General features: G+C 36.4%; 1 protein-coding gene across 6 annotated transcripts in view; it reads right to left on the bottom strand.

Annotated features, from left to right (window-relative positions):
- Positions 1-19,438, bottom strand: part of SEC22A (SEC22 homolog A, vesicle trafficking protein) — an 86,243-nt gene that overhangs the window by 41,983 nt on the left and 24,822 nt on the right. For all 6 annotated transcript variants that reach the window (XM_006078561.4, XM_044942581.2, XM_044942582.2 and 3 more), the window contains 2 exons: positions 14,339-14,502; positions 13,001-13,195 (listed from right to left, as the gene is read on the bottom strand). In XM_006078561.4, coding sequence (XP_006078623.1) covers positions 13,001-13,195; positions 14,339-14,502 — 359 coding nt within the window. The remainder of the gene's footprint in view (positions 1-13,000; positions 13,196-14,338; positions 14,503-19,438) is intronic.

The raw sequence follows: 19,438 nt of genomic DNA, 5'->3' as shown, positions 1-19,438 counted from the left end.
GGGCTCATTTTCCTGAGCCTCCATTTTCCCCTGTAACCTAGTAATTCTTAGTAATCTTGTTGGGTCTCCAAAGACATCAGGAACATTATATTTTAAATTAAATTCTATATTAGACCTATTATTCTACATAATATATACATTCCATTTAGCTTGTCCACATGTATTTCATGGGACTACTGGTCTGAATGTCTTCCCTGGGGGCTCAGATAGTAAAGAATCTACCAGCAATGCAGGAGACCCAGGTTCAATCCCTGGGTCAGGAAGATCCCCTGGAGAAGGAAATGGCAACCCACTTCATTATTCTTGCCTGGAGAATTCCATGGACAGAGGAGCCTGGCAGGCTATAGTTCATGGGGTCATAAAGAGTCAGACATGACTGAGCGACTCACACAATTGGTCTCAATTACCTATTCCATCATTACTGGAAGTCTTTAAAGTAATAACCCCTTCATTTATTACTGATTTTAATAATTGAATATAATCCAAATATAATAAAATTCATCATTTTAAAGTGTACAATTCAGAAATTTTAATGTATTCACAGACTTGTATCATCATTATTAACTGATTCCACAACATTTTTATTACCTTAAAAAGAAACCTCATAACAATTAGTAGTTATTATGCCTATTTCCCTCCAGCTCCTATCAACAGCAAATATACTTTTCTATCTCTGTAGATCTGCCTACTCTGGACATATTGAATACATGAATTATAAATATGTGACCTTTTGTACCTGGCTTCTCTCAATTAGCATGTTTTAAAGTTCATATGGTACCATGTAATATCAATACTTCATTCTTTTTCTATTACTTAGTAATATTGCAGAAGCTCTATACAGTCAGCAAAAATAAGACCAGGAGCTGACTGTGGCTCAGATCATGAACTCCTTATTGCCAAATTCGGACTTAAATTGAAGAAAGTGGGGAAAACCACTAGACCATTTAGGTATGACCTAAATCAAATCCCTTATGATTATACAGTGGAAGTGAGAAATAGATTTAAGGAACTAGATCTGATAGAGTGACTGATGAACTATGGATGGAGGTTTGTGACATTGTACAGGAGACAGGGATCAAAGACCATCCCCAAGAAAAAGAAATGCAAAAAAGCAAAATGGCTGTCTGAGGAGGCCTTACAAATAGCTGTGAAAAGAAGAGAAGCAAAAAGCAAAGAAGAAAAGGAAAGATATACCCATTTGAATGCACAGTTCCAAAGAATAGCAAGGAGAGATAAGAAAGCCTTCCTCAGCGATCAATGCAAAGAAATAGAGGAAAACAATAGAATAGGAAAGACTAGAGATCTCTTCAAGAAAATTAGAGATACAAAGGGAACATTTCATGCAAAGATGGGCTCGATAAAGGACAGAAATGGTATGGACCTAACAGAAGCAGAAGATATTAAGAAGAGGTGGCAAGAATACACAGAAAAACTATACAAAAAAGATCTTCAGGACCCAGATAATCACGATGGTGTGATCACTGACCTAGAGCCAGACATCCTGGAATGCAAAGTCAAGTGGGCCTTAGGAAGTATCACTACGAACAAAGCTAGTGGAGGTGATGGAATTCCAGTTGAACTATTTCAAATCCTAAAAGATGATGCTGTGAAAATGCTGCACTTGACATGTCAGCAAATTTGGAAAACTCAGCAGTGGCCACAGGACTGGAAAAGGTCAGTTTTCATTTCAATCCCAAAGAAAGGCAATGCCAAAGAATGCTCAAACTACTGCATGATTGCACTCATCTCACACGCTAGTAAATTAATGTTCAAAATTCTCCAAGCCAGGCTTCAGCAATACGTGAACCATGAACCTCTAGATGTTCAAGCTGGTTTTAGAAAAGGCAGAGGAACCAGAGATCAAATTGCCAACATATGTTGGATCATTGAAAAAGCAAGAGAGTTCCAGAAAAACATCTATTTCTGCTTTATTGATGATGCCAAAGCCTTTGACTGTGTGGATCACAACAAACTGTGGAAAATTCTTAAAGAGATAGGAATACCAGACCACCTGATCTGCCTCTTGAGAAATTTGTATGCAGGTCAGGAAGCAACAGTTAGAACTGGACATGGAACAACAGACTGGTTCCAAATAGGAAAAGGAGTACGTCAAGGCTGTATATTGTCCCCCTGCTTATTTAACTTATATGCAGAGTACATCATGAGAAACACTGGGCTGGAAGAAACACAAGCTAGAATCAAGACTGCTGGGAGAAATATCAATAACCTCAGATATGCAGATGACACCACCCTTATGGCAGAAAGTGAAGAACTAAAGAGCCTCTTGATGAAAGTGAAAGAGGAGAGTAAAAAAGTTGGCTTAAAGCTCAACATTCAGAAAACGAAGATCATGGCATCCAGTCCCATCACTTCATGGGAAATAGATGGGGAAATAGTGGAAACAGTGGCTGACTTTATTTTTGGGGGGCTCCAAAATCACTGCAGATGGTGACTGCAGCCATGAAATTAAAAGATGCTTATTCCTTGGAAGGAAAGTTATGAGCAACCTAGACAGCATATTAAAAAGCAGAACCATTACTTTGTCAACAAAGGTCCATCTAGTCAAGGCTATGGTTTTTCCAGTAGTCATGTATGGATGTGAGAGCTGGACTATAAAGAAAGCTGAACGCCGAAGAATTGATGCTTTTGAACAGTGGTGTTGGAGAAGACTCTTGAGAATCCCTTAGATTGCAAGGAGATCCAGCCAGTGAGTCCTAAAGGAAGTCAGTCCAGGGTGTTCATTGGAAGGACTGATGTTGAGACTGAAACTCCAATATTTTGGCCACCTGATGTGAAGATCTGACTCATTTGAAAAGGCCCTGATGCTGGGAAAGATTGAGGGCAGGAGGAGAAGGGGATGACAGAGGATGAGATGGTTGGATGGCATCACCAACTTAATGGACATGAGTTTGGGTAAACTCGGGAAGTTGGTGATGGACAGGCAGGACTGGCGTGCTGCGGTTCATGGGGTCACAAAGAGTCAGACATGACTGAGAGACTGAACTGAACTGAATATTCTATTGCGTGAATATGCCACACTTTATTCATTCATTAGTTGATGGACATTTGGGTTATTTCTACTTTTTAACTGGTATGCATATTCATGTACACATTTTTGTTTAGACATACACTTTCAATTTCTGGGGTTGTACCAAGAACTAGAATTGCTGGGTCATATGATAACTCTGTTTACTCTTCTGAGAACTTTCAAACTATTTTCCAAAGCAGCTGCACCATTTTACAATCCTATTAACAACACAAGAATGTTCCAAATTCTCCACATCCTTGCCAACGCTTGTTATTGTATATCTTGTTATAGTCATCCCAGTGGGTATGAAGTGGTATCTTAACACCTTGCTTTGCTTTTTACTAATGAATAACAATGTAACAGTGAAAGAGGAGAGTGAAAAAGTGGGCTTGAAACTCAACATTCAAAAAACTAAGATCACGGCATCTGGCCCCATCAATTCATGGCAAATAGATGAGGAAACAATGGAATTTTCTTTAACAAACAATTTATTTTCTTGGGCTCCAAAATCACTGTAGATGGTGACTGCAGCCATGAAATCAAAAGACGCTTGCTCCTTGGAAGAAAAGCTATGACTAACCTGCTGCTGCTGCTAAGTCGCTTCAGTCATGTCTGACTCTGTGCGACCCCATAGATGGCAGCCCACCAGGCTCCCCTGTCCTTGGGATTCTCCAGGCAAGAATACTGGAGTGGGTTGCCATTTCCTTCTCCAGTCTAGCCAGCATATTAAAAAGCAGAGACATTACTTTGTTGACAAAGGTTCATCCAGTCAAAGCTATGTTTCTTCCAGTAGTCATGTATGGATGTGAGAGTTGGACCATAAAGAAAGCTGAGCGCTGAAGAATTGATGCTTTTGAACTGTGGTGGTGGAGAAGACTCTTAAGAGTCCCTTAGACTGCAAGATCAAACCAGTGAATCTTAAAGGAAATCAGTCCTAAATATTCATTGGAGGACTGATGCTGAAGTTCCAATACTTTGGCTGCCTGATATGAAGAACTGACTCACTGGAAAAGATCCTGGTGCTGGGAAAGCAGAAGGAGAAGGGGACCACAGAGGAGATGGTTGGATGGCATCACCAACTCAACAGACATGAGTTTGAGCAAGCTCCGGGAACTGGTGATGGACAGGGAAACCTGGAGTGCTGCAGTCCATGGGGTCACAAAGAGTTAGACATGACTGAGTGACTGAATGATGTTCAGCATTTTTTTATGTGCTAATTAGCCAGCTGCAGATTTTCTTTGTAGAACTGTAAGTTTCCTCCTAAGAATCTCACAGTTTTAGCTGTTAAATTTAGATCTTTGATTCATTCTGAGTCAGTTTCAACACATTTTGTAAGGTAGAAGTCTAACTTTATTCTTTTGAAAGTTGGTATCCACTTGTCCCAGAATTATTTGTTGAAAAGACTATTCTTACACCATTGTCTTGGCATTTGTCTTAAAAATGAATTGACTATAAGGATTTCTTTCTGTACTCTCAATTCTAGTCTGTTGATCTGTACTTTACACCAGAAATACAAGTCCTGACTATCTAGCCTGGTAGTAAGCTGGGAAGTGTGAGTCCCCCAACTTTATTCTTTTTCAAGATTATTTTGACTATTCTTAGTTCCTTGCATTTCCATACGAATTTTAGGATCAGTCTGTCAATTTCTGCACATACACACAAAAGCTGGAATTTTCATAGAGACTTCACTGAAGCTGTGTATCAATTTAGGAGTATGAAATGAAAATGATACTGTCTTCGAATACATGAACAAAGGACTACTTTATTTTCCATTAATTTAGGTCTTCTTTAATTTCTTCCTATGTTTGGTACTTTTCAGCATATGGGATTTTCTTTCTTTCTAACTACAAACAGTAAAATACTTACGTGTCTGTCTTGTTTTGGCCAATAGTTCTAGGATCTTCTTAATGTCCGTTTCAGACTGTCCATTGCTATTATTTAGAACACAAATGACTTTTCTATTTTGGTCTTGTACCCTACAACCTTGCTTGATGCATTAATTTAACAGTTTTTTGGTGAATTCTTTAGGATTTTCTCTGTTGAGAAATGCATATGTATTTATAACTGTTATACCTTAGTATATTGATTCTTTTATCATTATATAATGTCCTTTGTTTCTAGTAGCGGTTTCTATTTAAATTCCATTTGTCTGATATCAAAATAGCCATTCCAGCTCTCTTTTGGTTGTCGTTTGCAATATATATATATTTTTTTCTTCCTTTTACTTTCAATCTACCTGTATCTTTGAATTTTGGTTTTTTAATCCAATTTTAAAATCTCTAACTTTTGAATGGAATGTTTCATCCATTCACATTAAAAAAAAATGCATTCACATATGATGTGATTATTGAGACAGAAGATTTACACTTGCCATTTTTACTCATTTTGATATCCCTCATACTTTTTGCTCTATTCCTTATTTACTGCCATACTTATAATAAGTGAATACTGCAGTGTTTTCTTCAATGATTTTTCACTATTTGAGTTATTTGCTTAGTGTCTGCTCTAGAATTTACCATATACATCTTAATTTATCAGAAACAGCTTCAGATTTATACTAACCTAATTCAAATGAGCTACAGAAAACATTAGTCTTATATGGCTTTATTCCCTTTCTCAGGTTTTTGTGGCATTGCTCTATGTGTATGTCTTTTAAAGAAATTAAGAGGAAAAAGGACTGCAATTATATTTTTGCAGGTTTTTGTTAATATGAATTCTTATCATTTCCAGCTTTCTTCATTTACTTCTGTGGAATCAAATTACTACCTGGGGTATCAAATTATCATCTGGGGTCATTTCTTTAACCCAGTGGAGCTTTGCTACCATCTACCTTCTTTGTACTATAGAAACAGAAAATATATTACATTTCTTTTTTTAAGAAAAAAATTTTTAATATATATTTGGCAAAACGAATACAGTTATGTAAAGTTTAAAAATAAAATAAAATTTAAAAAAAAAGAAACAGAAAATATATTACATTTCTATATGTCATAGGTAGCAAAATATATACACTGTTTTATTTTTTATTAATTTTTATTAGAGTACAGTTGATTTTCAAATTGAGGTGCTGGAGAAGACTCTTGAAAGCCCCTTGGTCAGCAAGGACATCAAACCAATCAATCCTAAAGGAAATTAACCCTGAATAATCATTGGAAAGACTGACACTGAAGCTGAAGCTCCAATACTTTGGCCACCCGATGTGAACAGCCAACTCATTGGAAAAGACCCTGATGCTTGGAAAGACTGAAGGCAAAAGGAGAACAGGGTGGCAGACAATAAGATGATTGGGCAGCATCACTGATTTGAAGGATATGAACCTGGGCAAACTCTAGGAGATAGTGAGGGACAGGGAGGCCTGGGATGCTGCAGTCCATGGTGTCACAGAGTTTGACCCAGCTTAGCGACCGAGCAACAACAACTAGCTGCTTTACAATGTTGTGTTGGTTTCTTACTGTACAGCAAAGTTAATCAGCCATACATATACATACATCCACTCTTTTATAGATTTCCTTCCCATTTAAGTCACTACAGAGCACTGAGGAGAATTCCCTATGCTCATTAACTATCTACTTTATATACAGTGGTGGTTTAGTGGCTAAGTCGTGTCCGACCCTTGCAAACCCATGGACTGTATGTAGCCTGCCAGGCTCTTCTGTCCACGGGATTATCCCGGCAAGAATACTAGAGTGGGTTGCCATTTCCTACTACAGATTTTATACACAGTAGTGTATATACGTCAGTCCCAATCACCCAATTCTTCCCACTCTCTCTCTCTCTCCCATCCCTTGGTGGCCATACATTTGTTCTCTATGTCAGTGCCTTTATTTCTGTTTTGCAAACAGGTTCATCTCTACCATTTTTCCAAATCCACATATAAAGTGCTGGTTACTGCTCCTCTGTCCATGGAATTCTCCAGACAAGAATATTGGAGTGGGTTGCCATTTCCTTCTCCAGGAGATCTTCCCGACCTAGGGATCGAATCCAGGTCTCCTGCATTGCAGGCAGATTCTTTACCATCTGAACCACCAGGAAAGCCGCAATATTATACAATATCTTTTTCTGAGATACTTCACCTGTTACGATAATCTCTAGGTCCATCCACATCTCTGCAAATGGCATTACTTCATTCCTTTTTATGACCAAGCAATATTCTACTGTGTATACGTACAGGAGCAAGAATAAAGAAGCTATTCTTTATCCGTTCCTCTGTCAATGGACATTTGCATTGCCCGCTGTGCTGCAATGAACACTGGAGTACATGCATCCTTTAGAAATATGGTTTTCTCCAGATATACGCCCAGGAATGGGATTGCTGGGTCATATGTTAGCTCTACTTTTAGTCTTTTAAGAAACCTCCATACTATTCTCCATAGTGGCTGTACCAATTTACACTCCCATCAACAGTGTAGGAAGGTTCCCTTTTCAGCATTTATTGTTTGTAGAATTTTTGATGATGGCCATGCTGACTGGTGTGAGGTGATACCTCATTGTAGTTTTGATTTGCATTTCTCTAATAATAATGTTGAGCATCCTTTTATGTGTCTGTTGGCCATCTGTATGTCTTCTTTGAAGAAATGTCTATTTAGGTCTTCCACACTTTTTTTGATTGGGTTGTTCATTTTCTTTCTATATTGATCTGCATGAGGTGTTTGTATATTTTGGAGATTAATCCCTGCTGTTGCTTTGTTGGCAAATATTTTCTCCCATGTGATGGTTGTCTTTTTGTTTTATGGTTTCCTTTGCCGTGTAAAGCTTTTAAATTTAATTAGGTCCCTTTTGTTTATTTTTGTCTTTTTTCCCATCACTCTAGGCAGTAGATCAAAAAATATCTTGCTGTGATTTATGTCAGAGAATGTTCTGTCTAATTTTCCTCTAAGAGTTTTATGGTATCCAGCATTTAGGTCTTTAATCCATTTTGAGTTTTGTGTGTGTGTATGCTGTTAGGGAATGTTCTAATTTCATTCTTTTACATGCAGTTGTTCAGTTTTACCAGCACCATTTATTGAAGAGACTGTCTTTTTTCCATTGTATATTCTTGCCTCCTTTTTCATAAACAGAAATATCTTGCTTTCCTATACACTAATAATGAAAGATCAGAAATAGAGATTAAGGAAATAATCCCATTTACCACTGCATCAAAAAGAATAAAATACCTAGGAATAAACTGATCTAAGAAAGTAAAAGACCTGTACTCAGAAAACTGTAAGATACTGATGAAAGAAATCCAAGATAACAAAAATAGATGGAAAGATATACTGTGTTCTTGGATTGGTCACAGGTGGCCACAGGTGCATGGGTTTACCTCTGGCCTTTCTATCCTGTTACACTGATCTATATTTCTGTTTTTGTGCCAGTACCATATTGTTTTGATTACTGCAAATTTGTAGTATATTCGGAAGTCAGGGAGCCTGATTCCTCCAGCCCATTCTTCTTTCTCAAGATTGCTTTTGCTATTCAGAGTCTTTTTTGTTTCCATACAAATTGTAAAATTTTTTCTTTTAATTCTTTGAAAAATGCCCTTGAATAGCGATTGCATTAAACCTATAGATTGCTTTTGGGTAGTATAGTCATTTTGCCAATAGTGATTCTTCCAATCCAAGAACACGGTATATCTTTCCATCTATTTTTGTTTATCTTGAGTCTTTTCAAATAAGTCAGTTCTTCGCATCAGGTGACCAAAGTATTGGAGTTTCAGCTTCAGCACCAGTCCTTCCAATGAATATTCAGGACTGATTTCCTTTAGGATAGACTGGTTGGATCTCCTTGATGGACTGGTTGGATTTCCTTGCAGTCCAAGGGACTCTCAGGAGTCTTCTCCAACACCACACTTCAAAAGCATCAATTCTTCAGTGCTCAGCTTTCTTTACAGTCCAACTCTCACATCCATACATGACTACTGGAAAAACCATAGCCTTGACTAGATGGACCTTTATTGGCAAAGTAATGTCTCTGCTTTTTAATATGCTGTCTAGGTTGCTCATAACTTTCCTTCCAAGGAGTAAGCATCTTTTAATTTCATGGCTGCAATCATCATCTGCAATGATTTTGGAGCCCAAAAAAATAGTCTGTCACTGTTTCCACAGTTTCCCCATCTATTTCCCATGAAGTGATGGGACCAGATGCCATGATCTTCGTTTTCTGAATGCTGAGTTTTAAGCCAACTTTTTCACTCTCCTCTTTCACTTTCATCAAGAGGCTTTTTAGTTCCTCTTCACTTTCTGCCATAAGGGTGGTGTCATCTGCATACCTGAGGTTATTGATATTTCTCCTGGCAATCTTGATGCCAGCTTGTGCTTCCTCCAGCCCAGTGTTTCTCATGATGTACTCTGCATATAAGTTAAATAAGCAGGGGGACAATATACAGCCTTGACATATTCCTTTCCCTATTTGAAACCAGTCTGTTGTTCCATGTCCAGTTCTAACTGTTGCTTCTTGATCTGCATACAGATTTCTCAGGAGGCAGGTCAGGTGGTCTGGTATTCCTATCTCTTTAAGAATTTTCCACAGTTTGTTGTGATCCACACAGTCAAAGGCTTTGGCAAAGTCAATAAAGCAGAAATAGATGTTTTTCTGGAACTCTCTTGCTTTTTCCATGATCCAGCGGATGTTGGCAATTTGATCTCTGGTTCCTCTGCTTTTTCTAAAACCAGCTTGAACATCTAGAAGCTCACAGTTCAGGTACTACTGAAGCCTGGCTTGGAGAATTTTGAGCATTACTTTACTAGCGTGTGAGATGAATGCAATTGTGTGGTAGTGTGAGCATTCTTTGGCATTGCCTTTCTTTGGGATTGGAATGAAAACTGACCTTTTCCAGTCCTGCGGCCACTGCTGAGTTTTCCAAATTTGCTGACATATCGAGTGCAGCACGTTCACAGCATCATCTTTTAGGATTTGAAATAGTTCAACCAGAATTCCATCACCTCCACTAGCTTTGTTCATAGTGATGCTTTCTAAGGCCCACTTGACTTCACATTCCAGGATGTCTGGCTCTAGGTGAGTGATCAAACCACTGTGATTATCTGAGTCGTGAAGATCTTTTTTGTACAGTTCTTCGGTGTATTCTTGCCACCTCTTCTTAATATCTTCTGCTTGTGTTAGCTCCATACCATCTGTCCTTTATTGTGCCCATCTTTGCATGAACAAATGAAGAGATGGAGCCAAAGCAAAACCAACACCCACTTGTGGATGTGACTGGCGATAGAAGCAAAGACCGATACTGTAAAGAGCAATATTGCATAGGATCCTGGAATGTTAGTTCCATGAATAAAGGCAAATTGGAAGTGGTCAAACAGGAGATGGCAAGAGTGAATGTTGACATTTTAGGAATCAGTGAACTAAAATGGACTGGAATGGGTGAATTTAACTCAGATAACCATTTTATCTATTACTGTAGGCAAGAATCCCTTAGAAGAAATGGAGTAGCCATCATAGTCAACAAAAGATCCCAAAATGCAGTACTTGGATGCAATCTCAAAAACAACAGGATGATCTCTGTTCATTTCCAAGGCAAACCATTCAATATCACGGTAATCCAAGTCTATGCCCCAACCAGCAATGCTGAAGATGCTGAAGTTGAATGGTTCTATGAAGACCTACAAGACCTTCTAGAACTAACACCCAAAAAAGATGTCCTTTTCATTATAGGGGCCTGGAATACAAAAGTAGGAAGTCAAGAAACACCTGGAGTAACAGGCAAATTTGGTCTTGGAGTACAGAATGAAGCAGGGCAAAGGCTAACGTAGTTTTGTCAAGAGAATGCACTTGTCATAGCAAACACCCTCTTCCAACAACACAAGAGGTTTGTCATATATGGTTTTTATTATGTTGAGGCAGGTTCCCTCTAAGCCTACTTTCTGGAGAGCTTTCATTACAAATGTTTGTTGAACTTTGTCAAAAGCTTTTTCCGCCATCTATTGAGATTATATATATACATATATGTAGCTTTATAATATTGTTTTTAACTGACATAGAAAAGAAGGAAATACATTTTATTGTCTAACTACCTTTATGATTGCTCTTTGCCTTTTTTTCTTTCAGTATGGATTCAAATTATTGTCTGGGTCTTGCTTTCAAATATGAAGAACTTGCATCAGTATTTCTTTAAGGTGAGTCCACCAGCAACAAATTCTCTCATCTTCTGCTTATCTGCAAATATCTTTATTTCACCTTCATTTTTGAAAGACAGCCTTGCTATATATAGGATTCTTGGTTGAGTTTTTGTTTCCCTTTGAATTTTTTGAGCATATTATCCCATCACCTTCTTGTCCCCACTGTTTCTGTTGAGAAGGCAGTTGTTAATTTTGTTGTGGTTAACCCTGTAAATGACAAATTTTCTCTTGCTGTTTTAAAATTTTTTCCTTGTCTTTCATCATTTTTAATGATTCATCTATTTGTGACTCTCTTGCATGTATCCTATTTGGAATTCCTTGAGCTTCCTGGAGGAGCAGATTAACATATTTGAATAAGTGGAAACTTTTCAGCTTTTATTTCTTCAATGCTTCTTCTGCTCCCCTCTCTCTCCTTTCCTTCTGGTTCTCCCATTATGCATATGTTAGTGTGCTTAATAGGGCTCCATATTTTTCTGAAGTTCTGTTCATTTTTCTTCATTTTTTCCTCTGTTCTTTGGACTACATAATCTCTATTGATCTTTTTTCTGCCTGTTCAAATCTACTGTTGAGCCCAACTAGCAAGTTTTTTATTTCAGCTGTATTTGTCAATTCCAGAATTTCCATTTGGTTCCTTTACTTTAAAATTTCTTTCTTTTATTAATACTGTCTATTTGATGTGACATCACCATCATATTCTTTAATCATGGCTTCCTTTAGTTCTTTGAAGAAAATTATAATGGCTACTTTGAAGTCTTTGTCTGTTAAATCTGACATCAGATCATTCTCACAGGCAGTTTCTATTGCCTGCCTTCCCTACCATACCCCGTCTCCAGTGTATGAATTATACTTTCCTTTTTGAATGTCTTGTAATTGTTTTTATTGGAAACTAGGCATTTTAGAAACTATATTTTAACAACTCTGGGTACTGATCCACCTCCTCTCCCCAAGGGTTTGTTACTACTATTTGTTTGTTTACTTGTTTTCTGACTAGCTGGATTATTTTAGTGAAATCTGCTTCCTCTCTCTCCCATAATTTGTATTAATCAAACCAAACATGAAACGTTGTGTTCAACCTTGAATGCCACATCTGAAGAATACTAACAAACATAAGCATATAAAGAGGAAGCTTCCAGGATGAGGAGGGTTTCGAAATACAATAGACAAAAAGGGTAAGGAAATTGGGGATATTTTACATGAAGTCAATCAGACTAACAGGATAAAAAGGACACAAAGCTGCTGATTTCAAAGTTGTGGTACAGCCGAAGCCAGGGAGGGAGAGGTCACAGAACTTAGACAAATGTAGGCATTATAGGGAACAGATTTTAGCTCAAAAATACAAGAAAGAATTTTTAAAATAAGCAATTCAACAGTGGCATATACTACCTTATAAAATAACAAGGGTTTTACTTCTAAGCAGACATTTTCAACATTTCATAACTGTTGAGAATGACACTCCTTGTTTGAGAGGGACGTCTGAGTAGATGATCATATTTCCCGTGACAGTCAAGAACCTTGACCTCAAATGTAGTCATTTTTACACAATGCAAAGCACTTTACATGCCTATAGGTATACACTGCAAATAAACATTTTCTTTTCAAGAAAAATGTGTACAAAGAAACCTTCTTAAATGTTTCTCTAGTAAACCGTTTCTTTGAGATTGCTGTTTAAAAGTATTTTTCTGATCAGCCATATATCTGAGAGATAACAATATAAAACATTAGGGAAAATGATTAATTACTTTGAGCTTCTACATTCTCTCATGTACTTGCTTTAAAATTTTAGAATAAATTAATTCATTTTTTAAGAGTCCCTCAGTTCTTAGAAAATACTTTTTTAATGAAGTAATTGAGATCCAGAACTCACCAGAAGAAATCTTACCAGCACCTTTATAGTCAACAGAAAATGCAGATGTGACTCCATTGGCTGACCCCAGCTCACCCATGGAAATTTGATAAGGGGGCCTCAGCTTGATTTCCATCTGCATGTCAGACAGATTTATCTTTGTTGAAAGAGACCTGGGATTATTATATCGCTGCTTGGTCCTCTGAATGAAGTTATCTACGTAAAATAAAAAATAAATTTCCTTGCAGTCATTTGTTAATTAAATCATTTGAAAGTGTGATGTTTACGGACAGTAAATTTGGTGATAAACAGTTTGTTATCCTAAATGTCCAAACTGTCATGGAATGCCCTAATATTATTTGTGTTTAATGGTTAATATATCCTGGCATCATCAGTTTTTCTCACTAGAAATTATACTCTAGAAACTAGTAATTATAAATAAACTAAGGATTTAATATCACATGGTTGTGAGAATACTTCTACAATTATATCCACTTCAAGGAATTACTCTGAACCTCTTAAAAAAAAAAATGAAAACAGCTCCCTTTAAATTTAAACCAAAGCCTTAATTTGTACAGGGATTCAGATCTCATAAAGTATTGCCTGTAAATATTACCAGTTGTAATTACATTAAAACATACACTGTAAATTGCATGTTCATATAAATCTGTTTTCTTATTTATTGCTTATACCATTAGAACACATGCTTTAAAGAACACATTTAATGAAACCAATAAAAAACATTTCCTAAATTTCTCCCAATTTTATTTCCACTATTTGCATCTTGAATTTACCCTTTTTCCCCCTTCTGCATCAGGAGTCAAGCAAACTAATGTCCACAGGCCAAATCTAGCCTGTTGATTCTATTTGTGAATAAAATGTTACTGGAATATAAGTACACTCATTCATTTATGCATTGCCTATGGCTGTTTTCAAGCTATAATAGCAAGGGCTGAGACAGAGAAAATAATCCTTAAAGCCTAAATTTGTACTATCTGGTCCTTTACAATAAATGTTTGCCAACTTCTGTTCTACATTAAGCAGTCTAAAAATACTATCACATAAACACAAAGCTCTGAATCTCTAGCTTATAAATTTCTCACTGAGAAATTATCTTCTGGGATTAATTCTTTGAGCCAATAATCACGATCCTCTACAGAGTTCAAACAGAACCTTTTCTAATAGGCATTCAAGTGAAGAAGTTGCCATAATTTATAGACTGTCAAACTATTCTGCCAAAAGCAAGTTAGTAGAATTTTCTGAGTTTTCTCTCTGTCCCTTAGTATTAGATGAAAAATCATTTATGACTGAATAGAGACAGGATAATGAAAAGGAAAAAAAAAAAAATCAGGCCCTTACCAAATTCAATGAAACAGTACGGTCTGACAGCAGTATTTGTCTTCATCATGTTATAAGTAGTAATGAACTCCTTCTGAAGCTCATCCAGGAAAGAGAAGGCCAGAACATTTGGGTAATTTTCAGTGCACAACATCATGTAGCTCACTCCCATAGAGCTAATAAAACTACAGTGTAAAAAACATCGGATTTAAAATTTCAAATTAAATCAAGGTAATTCATTACTTCACAAGACTGGGTCTATATACCATACACTGCTGCTACAGAGGTATTGATGTTATTAACACTTATTAAATATTTTAGCAAAAAATTAAAGGAATTGAAATATAATGCTAGTTTCAGTTGCGGTTTAAAAACAATAGACAAAAAAGTGAATGTATTCATTTTGCTATATAGCAGAAACTAACACAACATTGTAAATCAACTATACTCAAATTAAGATTCATTTTTAAAAGGTGGAGAGGGACATATACTATGATTCGAACACTTCAGTTACTTATCATTTGGGGTAGAAAGCAGGAAAGACTATGCAAATAGATAAGGGTCACAGATAGCTTAACATTTCAATCCTTCAACCTAGAGGAATTTAACACTGTTTGAATCAAGAACTTTTTAGAGGTTCTGATGAAAGTTATGGACACTCTTTGCAGAAACAACACAGAATTTGGCAGACAGTTTCAAGGTGATTACTGACCTCCTAAAGTTATCCACTGACTCCAAAATCAAATCCTCTACTTCACAAAATGAATTATGTATCAGTGGGGGAAAAAGAGAATTTATGAGTTCATAACAACAAATAAAAGGGAAGAAAGGAAGACTCTCATTCACAGCAGAATGCTGAATACCACCTGGTAAATGTGGAGATAGTGGTAGAACTGGAAAACTTAGCACTTTGCAGCCTACACAGTAAAGACTGAATCCATTTATAAACAGTGGATGCTAAATCTAGGTAGGTACTTTGGTAAGGAGCAGGAAATTGTGCATGGCTTTAAAATGTCTCTCATGGATTGCTTATCGGCTGCAGGGGAATTCTACTGTATTTATAAAACAGTAGAAACTAGACAACACGTTAACCAAGTACTCTAATATCACTAAAGAGGGACAGATGGCCTTCCCATGCCTCCAGATGTAATCCTCAGTAAGACATATCAGTTCTAGCTGAGAATGCATAATCTGAAGCTAATCATGAAGGAACACCAGAATAATCAACATTCTATTTTCTTTAAAAGGGTGTGGGGTGGGGAGCTGTATTCTTCAGAAACCTTAATGTTAAAAAAAAAAAAAGAAAGAAAGGTTTTGGAAACATTTCTGATCAAAGGAGGTTAAAGAGACACAACTAAATGCAATACCTAATCCTAGTCTGGAACCTGTGTTACAGAAGGGGAAAAATTCTATTAAGGACATTCCTCCATCAACTGACAAAAACAGAAAACAGGTGGAACGGTAGTTTAGGTAAAAGTATGGTATCAATATTAAATATACTAGATCTGATAACCATACTATAATTAAGTAGAAATATCTCTAACCTTAGAAAATACACTCTGAAGTAGTTAGGAATAAAAGGGTATGGTATTTTTGTTTCTCTCAAATGGATTAGACAAAAATAAATCAGACAGATAGATAAAACAATAAAGTAAATGGGGTAAAATGTTAACAAAATGTGACTCTGGGTTCAAGTATTATTTGTAATTTTCATACTTGTACAACTTTTCTGAAAGTTTGAAATTATTTCTAAATAAGTTAAAATTTAAAAACAAAAATGTTTAAAATAACCATCTTCTATTGGAAAAAAAATTTCTAAAACAAAGTATACATTGCCCTATAACATGCATAGGATGGGACAGAAATTGATGGTTTTTAATGAGTCATTAAACGTTCTTGCATGGTACTGTCAACACAGTTCTGGTCTAGATCAAGAGAAGCAAACAGAGCGACAGGCTGTAACCGCCACTCCCATGCCAGACACTGCTAATCTGTCACAGCAATTTTTACTACCGAGCTCTGATCCACATCAGAGTCCCTCTCTCTCCCTTTTTCTCTACTATTATAGAAGCAGAATTTATTTATTAATATCATTTTAAATTTAACTTTTAAAATATTCACATGACTCAAATTTTAAAAGAATGAAAAATGAAAGGAAATATATACTTGAAGTATTTTATCCCCACTGCTGCTCTCAGATACTCAGTTCTCTGTCCCTCAAGCAACTCATGTTACTTTTAATTTCATATGCATCCTTTCAGTGCGAGTTATGCATATGAAAACAAATATACATCTATCTTTCTTAAAAGACCACCCAAGGCAGCCAAATAATGTGGGGTTGGCACCTATTCATCTATTATTAACAGTGTGAGATATACTACTAGGGAAACTGTGCTGATCTTGTGCTTCTGGAATAACCTGAAATTTCTTTCTGAAGTTCCACTTAACATACAGCCATTTGATGCAATGTTTTTCAAGCTGCAAGTTGGTACTCCTCCCCAGTAGATCATAAAATTAATGAATTACACACAGCATTTTCTTAAAAACTGAAATAGAATATTACAGAAAATGCTGGAATGCAAATTGTTTCATAAAACTTTGGTTTATCCTACTTGTATGCTAAGTAACGGTCACAAAGTAAAATGTATCTCTTCTTACGGGTCACGGTCAAAAAAGTTTAGCCATAATGTACTGTACTTTTCTACAAAATTGCCAAGTAAATTGAAAAATCAAAGTATGATTTTCCCAAATACTTTTCCCTGTCCAAAAAAATCTTCACTGTCATTATCAAAATTCTTCAACATGTCATTAGCATTCAAATATATCTCACAATAACTTGAATTGCGATAGAACAAAATTGGTGATTGGCTTCTAAACACTTGGAACTTTCAAGTAGCTGCTGAGGCGTTATTTCACTATCCTTCTATAATATGATGGAAGCTTTTACACTCCAGTTTTTGTGCTATAACAGGGTTTTACTGTACTTCCATATTAATAACAGAGTGAACCATAGACACTTATATGTGTTTATCCCAAATGGTTTCTCTTGCTTGCACTCAATTTACCTGGCAAATTATTTGTGAAATAAAAAAAGTCCTGTTTTTAAGATGGTATGTTAACGTTTTCAAGTCTTTATTACAAAGTCTTTATTTTATTATAAATGCTAGATATTCTCCAAAAATGCTATATTCTATAGTATTATGAGTTTTCATAGTGAATTTACCTTTACAATGCTGTCTTTTTTTGAAATGCAAAGCTGGTTTTCCAAAATTAGATACAACTCTGTTATCAAAGGTTCTACTTTTTCATATCACTGGGACAAACTGAAAGACTCCTACCATCACACTGAGGACAACTTGCAATGAAATAGTCTAAAGTCACTAGAGGCAAGCAAGTTTGTGCAGGCTTTAGCCTGTCCATCAAGTTCATTTGGCTCACTTGTTACAGACGATCTGGCTGTTGTTCTTCTGCCTTGATGAGGAGGAAGAAGAGAAGTAGCAGTAACAGTAATGCTGCTGCTGCTGCTGCTAAGTCGCTTCAGTCGTGTCCGACTCTGTGCGACCCCATAGACGGCAGCCCACCAGGCTCCCCCATCCCTGGGACTCTCCAGGCAAGAACACTGGAGTGGGTTGCCATTTCCTTCTCCAATGCATGAAAGTGAAAAGTGAAAGTGAAGTCGCTCAGTCGTGTCCTATAGTGTGGTTTAATAATAGTAATAGTAATAGCAGGTATGGTTTACTGATCACTTGGTATGAACCAGGCCCTTTGCTAAGTATTTTACATATTTTATCTAATTTTATTTTTACTTTATGTAAATAAAGCACATGTTATCTATCTTCACGTAATTAACCCAGTTTATACTTACACATTTGTATGTTTGTTGTCATGTCTCTCTCACTAATATTTATGCTCCCTGAGAGCAGAGATGATTCTTTGCGGTTCACCACTGTATTCTTAATATCTAGAATATTATGTCCAGTACACAATAAGTGCTCAATAAATTTGTAAATAAATAAGTGCATAGATGGCATCATTTATTCATTCATTTATACCTAATTGGTTTAGATACTATGCACAGATAATTGCACAGCTCAGTGGCATCTACACCAAGAAGCTAAATAAACACCTGACTAATGACAGAAGGGAGTAGAACTTCACATACTCTTCCAGGTCATTGTTCCCAGAAGACTTGAGTTCAGGTCACTAAGTCTTCAACATCTCCCATTTAAAAGACAGGGCTGTGCTCAGAGATGTACAACTACTCACCTGTGCCCTGAGTACCTCCAGATGGTTATAAAGGGCTAACAAGTTTGTGGGCTTTCCTCTTATCACAGACATTACTAATCCTCACAACAACAACAAAGTCCTCTTTTCTCCACCTTAAGCACAATTCTTAAATTGCCACTGTTTTCTTCCTACTTCACACTCTAATTTCCTTTTCTTTTTTTATTTCCTTCCACTTCTGGACTTTGGGATCCATGGGATTTGATCTCTATAGCTATTGCCTTTCTTCTGACCCAGGAATTTATCTAACCTCATTACATCTTTGGTTCCTCTCCATGGCACATATACGAGAAACTTCTTTAGGGAATTCCAAGGTCAAGAGTGTCTGGGACAGGTAAGGCTGGTTGAAGTTCAAACTACAGATAAGGAGGCTTTACCACTTTCAGTCACTTTGTTTAAAAGCTAATTTTAACATATATCCAAGCAGGCCACACCTCAAATGATTCCTAAAGTCCAACAAAATGAATAAGTGGTTTTAGACATTAAACTTTTCCTAGTACCTAATTTTATTTATGAAATGCCAAAAAAATTTTTTTAGACATCACCAATTAAACCTCAACATTATTAAGACTAGCTGGCTTGTTGTACCAAACTAAAATGATAAGTGAAGACTATGATCTTTCTCACAACAAATAATAAAGCACCCAGTGCATATCCAGCATTCTACTCTACAGGCTTTAATGTCAAAGACCAAATGCCTGCCCACCAGGAACCTGTAGTTAGGTATTGGGAATATACTTAAAATGATATACAAAACAAGATTAAAGAAACAAAACTGAACTTTTTAGCATGCTAAATGAAAAAGTATAAAAATAGTTATAAATTGAAATAATATTT

This window comes from Bubalus bubalis, chromosome 1, assembly GCF_019923935.1.
Source record: "Bubalus bubalis isolate 160015118507 breed Murrah chromosome 1, NDDB_SH_1, whole genome shotgun sequence".
NCBI lineage: Eukaryota > Metazoa > Chordata > Mammalia > Artiodactyla > Bovidae > Bubalus > Bubalus bubalis.
Note: the sequence above shows the minus strand (reverse complement) of the source record. Positions and strands in the feature narration are given on the sequence as shown.